This window comes from Myotis davidii, unplaced genomic scaffold, assembly GCF_000327345.1.
Source record: "Myotis davidii unplaced genomic scaffold, ASM32734v1 scaffold399, whole genome shotgun sequence".
NCBI classification, from domain to species: Eukaryota; Metazoa; Chordata; class Mammalia; order Chiroptera; family Vespertilionidae; genus Myotis; species Myotis davidii.
In genome coordinates, this window is record NW_006292094.1 from 2100096 (window position 1) to 2105583 (window position 5488).

The following is a 5488-nucleotide window of genomic DNA, read 5'->3' on the forward strand; positions in this document are numbered from 1 at the left end:
GGCGGGGGCGGCCGGGAGGGAAATGGACGCCGGAGGCTGCAAGTTCAAGGCAAATTAGCCCCTGATTTGCAAAATTCCAAGGAAAGGGGAGGGTGCTGTGGAGGCGTTTGGGGTTGGAATTATCCTAATGGGATAATGGGCGCCTGGAAACCACAGAAAAGCATTTTGCATTGATGCATTTTCCATGGCCTAGAATTTGAGGGCTGAGAGGAGCTTTACCTATTAGATCCAGGGCATCCTGGTCATTTTATGGGGAGGAAAACAGAGACCCGCGGTGGCAGCAGGTCGCTAGGAGCTGGGAAAGGATCTAGGTCACCGGTGGGCAACCCCTGGCACGCGTGCCAAACATGGCACGTCAGTAACTTCTGCTGGCACGCAAAACCCTCTCTTATAATCTTCCATTTACCACTTTTTTCTTAATATCGACTTTTTTATTTTTCAGATAAATTCAGTGTAGGTGCATCTTAGATAAATAAATAATTTTACATAACATGTATACATTAAAAAATACATGTATTTTTCATCATCATATACTGTGTTTTTGTTGCTCGAATGAATTTTATTATTTCTTCAAGGTTCTTCACATACGTACACCTTAAGAGATATCAAGTAGGCGTAACATGTTCTCAAAAAATTAGGGTTGGCACGCAGAAGAATTTTGAGTCAGAGATTTTGCTGGTTTTGGCACGCACTCACAAAAAGGTTGCCCACCCCTGATCTAGGTGTTTCTCCAGGGTCCACTCCTTGGCACAGACTTACATTCATGAGGCCTTCTCCTTCTCCTCCTCCTCCTCCTCCTCCCCCCTCCTCCCTCCTTCTCCGAGGGAGCTGGCTTTATTATCTTCATTTTACAGATGAGAAAACTGAGGCCCAAACGCATAAATAGATGTCCCACCACAAGTTACACGTGAAGACCAGAGTGATGTCTGGTTGGCTACAAAGCTCACCTTTCCCCTCTCCCTTAAGCTGTCTTCTGGACTGAACTAGGACGTGGTTCCCCAGTCTTCTCACAGACCCACGTTCCAATCTCTGCAATACCCTGTACTTGCTGTACGACCTTGAGCTAGAATTCAAGGGCTGTCCTCCCCCTCTCTGAGCCCCAGCTTCCTCCTCTGTACGGTGGGTGCTGCTGTGAAAGGTTTAATGGAGAGGTGTGCAAAGCAGTCAGGTGGGCACACAGCACCAGCTCTAAAATCGACAGCTGTTATCACATGATCAGTATTAAATGATTGAGTTGTCTCTATTGCAATCTTCCATTGAGAAGCAAACGTTTTAACAATATAAGCGTCTTTTTTCCCCTCCACTGAGGTACATTTTCCCCCTAAGAAAAGCCTGAAGACCCGGAATCAGATATAGCGGGAAAGGGGCTTTCACCCCGCTCTCCTGGGTGGTGGGAGGTGAGTGGCTTGTGCTGGGAGGAGTGAGGGAACTGCTTTCGCTGGAGGCTCCCTGAGGCAGCCGCTGTATTTTTCCACTGCATGGATCACAGTGGAGATTAATTTGGGTCTAACCAGCGCCTGCCAAGCAAAAAGTGATGGCCCGAGCCCACGGGGAAGTCAGCCATGGCATCTGCCACAGACTCGGAGCCGCTGGTATATTTCCACGAAGGGACAGATTGGCAATAGTAAATGTCTAGAGCTTGATAACAACACTGGTAAGGTTTGTTTTGAAAGGCGTGAACACACTTGAAATCGGAAGCCCAGCCGAGGAAATGAGCCTGCCGCCCAGAGTAAGTTCTTAGAACTTCAGAGAACACAGGGCTCTCTCAGGCCCTGGGACTCGGGTGGCAGGTGGTAAGCTGATGGGGAAAGGTCCCGGTGGGCTGCACCCGAACCACTGCCCTGGGGGCTACTGGACAAGTCGAGGCAGATGTTTCCTTCCGTTTCCTACAACTCTTGGTCCAGAAACAAGTGGTGGGGGCAGGAGCTTAGGGGTCAGTGAGCCAGGGGGCTCGCTGCTATTTAATTCAACATTACAGACGGGACCATGGGTTAGTGGTTGATTACACCTTCTGTTTTAGCCTGTTTGGCAAGAGAGAGTGAAAATCCAGAATGTTGCCCTAGAGCACGTTGGATTTAATAGCCTGGCTTCTTCGGCAAAATTATGAAATCAGAGCAGCAAGTGACCTGGAGGCAGCCGCCGAACATCCTCTGTACCCAGGCTGGGGCTCCCGGTGGATAGGCTCCAAAGCAGTGGTTCTCAACCTTCCTGATGCCGCGACCCTTTCATACAGTTCCTCATGTTGTGGTGACCCCCAGCCATAAAATTATTTTTGTTGCGGCTTCATAACTGTAATTTTGCTAGTTATGAGTCGTAATGTAAGTATCTGATATGCTATATGTGTTTTCCGATGGTCGCGACCCACAGGTTGAGAACCGCTGCTCCAAAGCCTTCATGATGGGCAGGTGAAGGGGGGTGGGGGAGGGGAGGGGACTTCAGGTCCTTTGTTTATGTTGAATTTGCTTACAGTGCTTGGGTTTGTAACCATCTGAGGTATTATTTTCACAATAAAGGTCTTTTCAAAGGCAAAAGGAGAGCACGTGAGAGAGGTAACTGCAAAACACATGGACTTAGAAAACAAAACAGAGGCAGGCCCAGTTCCCTGACTCCCGCCCCTTCGCTGGGCTGGGTCTCAGCGTCTTTGTAAAGGATTGGCTGCTTTGTTTTGCAGGGAGCACAGGCTGCCTTGCATGTAGTAGGAACACATTTATTTATGTGAAGTGTTTGGAGAACTATCACCCTCATAACCAGCACAGCTCTGAGAAGGGAGGTCTGGCATATTACCTCGGAGAAGGTAGTAAATGAGAAAGCAACCCATCTCTTTTTAGCGCTGGCTCTGGGGACACAGGCCCCCTGGGTGGCACGGTAGGGGATCTATGGAGAGACACTGGAACCCAAGGTTAACACAAATCAGCTACAGCACCTGGTTTTCCCTGATCGATCCCACTTCTCTACCCACCTGACAACTCCTGTATCTCGTGGGACTGAGGCCACCGAGGGGTGTGGCATCAGATCCTAACGTGCATTCCGGAGGCCCTCGCTGCTGCTGCACCCCTATCTCTTCACTAGGGATCGGGGGCTGCCCAAGAAAGCAAGCATCTGAGAGTTCAATAGAAATGCCATAATTTATTCTGTTGTATAAAAAAAAGTCATCCTTATGTAACAAAATGTCTTCTCAGAAGAAGAAATATATTATTTCAGGTCATAAATAATCAGCAAACAGACAACTGTTGGCAACTGAAAACAGCAACACCGGCACCTCCCTCCGCCAGTGCCGAGAACAAACCTGCTCAGGCTGTATTTACAGGACGTGACAGTACTCAACACAAAAACTGAGGTATTTGGTTCTTCTAGGAGGCGACACTGACCTTTGTGAAGGCGGGCCGCCCGCACAAAAATAAATAAGGTATATTCGCGTATGCATGTGTCGTCGGGAATGGTAACACTGGTACGTATGTCAAGCATGAAGTGTGTACAGAAAAACGGGGGCAAGCGAAAAGAATCGGCTCGCACGCGGAGTCCTCTCCCTTCTGCCCCACTTTGTCAGGGGGACGCGAGGTACCCACTCGACGTTGGTCCCGAATGTGCCGAGTCCAGCGAGCGCCTCGATGCTCAGCCATCACTGTGGCTGCTTGGGAGCCCAGTGGAACTCGGGGGAAATTAATAAATAAGTAAGGACCAGCCCTCAGGAGCCCCTCCCTGCAGTGACTGCATTTTCTCTCAAGGGGGAGCCCGGAGTCCCGGTGGGTGGTGAAGATCGCCTCCCGTGGCCTTTCAGCAGCTGGGAGAGGTCGTAATGGGGCTCTGAAGGTAGCTCAGCGCACTGTTCGTGGAGTGGACCGGGATGGAGACGGGGAAGTTGAAGACGGTGGTGGTGGAGGCGCCCCGGTCCAGCACGGACATGGCGGGGCTCCCCGCCTCTGCCGAGCAGTGGGGGGCCAGGACCTGGGACTCAAACTGCAGCAGCTGGCCCATGAAGCTGAAGTTGGGGGAGATGATGCTTCTCCGCTGCTTCACAAACTCAAAGGCCTCGTCCAGCTTGACCCGGTTAGTCCGCATGAGGTACGCGAGGCAGATGGTGGCCGAGCGGGAAATGCCCGCCTGGCAGTGGACAAACACCCTCCCTCCGGCGTTCTTGATGGAGTCTGCAAAACAAAGGGGGGCTGGTTACCCGAGAGCTCGCGAGCGCGGCCCTGGCCCCAGGCACCGGGTGTGTAAGAAACATCATGCGTGTCCTGTGCAGAGATGCTTAACATCGACTTGTGCATCACCAAGACACTGTTGGTGGAGGCAACGAAGCCACTCTGCGAGGCACAGGGTTAAACCTAGCCTGGCCATCCACTAACCAAACGGATGCTGGGCAGATCAATTCAACTTTCTAAGCCTCAGGCTTGCTCGTTTGCAAAGTGGGACATCAAACCCGTCTGTCTGCAGGGATGTTACCCACACCAGACTGCTATGTACTGTCTGGAGGAAGGCGTAGAAGAACGTCACTCAGGCCCTTGCCACAGTGTTTGGGCTCAGTGGCTAAGCTGGGGGAGGGAGGCAGAAGTCTCAGGCATCCGCTCCATTTACCTATGAAGTCAATGGCCTCGTTGAACCAGGAGCTGATGTCCGCCTTGTGGTTGTCCTCCACCGGGATGCTTTTGTACTGGTAGTGACCCTCGAAATGGTTGGGACAGTTGGCGGAGACGTTGATCAGGGCAGTGATGCCCAAGGCATCCAGCATGTCCTTGCGGGAAGCATGATAGGCACTGCCCAGGTACAGAAAGGGCAGGATCTCCACTGGGCCACCCTGGAATCCAAAAATATCCAACACTTGTCAAGCTTTGCTCAAAGTCAATGCCGGTGCCCACACCCACAGACCTCCCTGCTGTAAGTCAGTGTCAGTTACTGGCTGAACTCTCTCAGCACTGCTGTTGGGGTATAAATAAGTAGGGACGAAACCCATTTGCCTGGGCAAGGCCAGTGGTCATTCCTGTGGTGCCAGTCTTAGAGGCTCAGCTCATCAGGGCACTTGACCGCGGGATAAATAATACCCCCTCCGTCCTAAACAACAATGCAGGTCACTGTCTATATTCTCACTGGCACTACCCTCCCAGGCCTGTCAGCTGTCCCTTCTCCCCTCTGGCACGGCCCGCGACTGACCTGATCGTAGAGTGGGGTGCTGCAGGAGCTGCACCCCGAGTCGGCGCTGTCAGGGACGTTAGAACTCAGGGGAAGGCTGAGCCCCATGGGGGTCGACTGTTTGCTGCACAGCTCCGGGCAGGAAGCTGAAAACGCTTCATATCCTCCTGGGAACACAGAGAGACATTTTCCCCATTAGCACCGCTGGGATTGGGCCCTTCACACCACTCCCCCACCCACCAGGACTGGAAGTTTACCCCGAATCTTTGTTCTGGCGCCAAATAAAGCCAAGGACAAGCCCCCAGAAAACTGCTCCAGCTGGGTCGGAAGCGGAGGGCCAGTCCTCCTCCAACCCCCCCGC

At 52.1% G+C, this 5488-nt stretch overlaps 1 protein-coding gene across 1 annotated transcript in view; it reads right to left on the minus strand.

Moving 5' to 3' along the window:
- Positions 1-3106: 3106 nt before the first annotated feature.
- The window catches only part of DUSP1 (dual specificity phosphatase 1), a 55298-nt gene continuing 52916 nt past the window's right edge, over positions 3107-5488 (minus strand). The window contains exons 5-7 of the mRNA XM_006765393.2: positions 5149-5294; positions 4576-4795; positions 3107-4145 (exon numbers count right to left, since the gene is read on the minus strand). Of these exons, the coding sequence (XP_006765456.2) occupies positions 3775-4145; positions 4576-4795; positions 5149-5294 (737 nt within the window). The 3' untranslated portion in view covers positions 3107-3774. The remainder of the gene's footprint in view (positions 4146-4575; positions 4796-5148; positions 5295-5488) is intronic.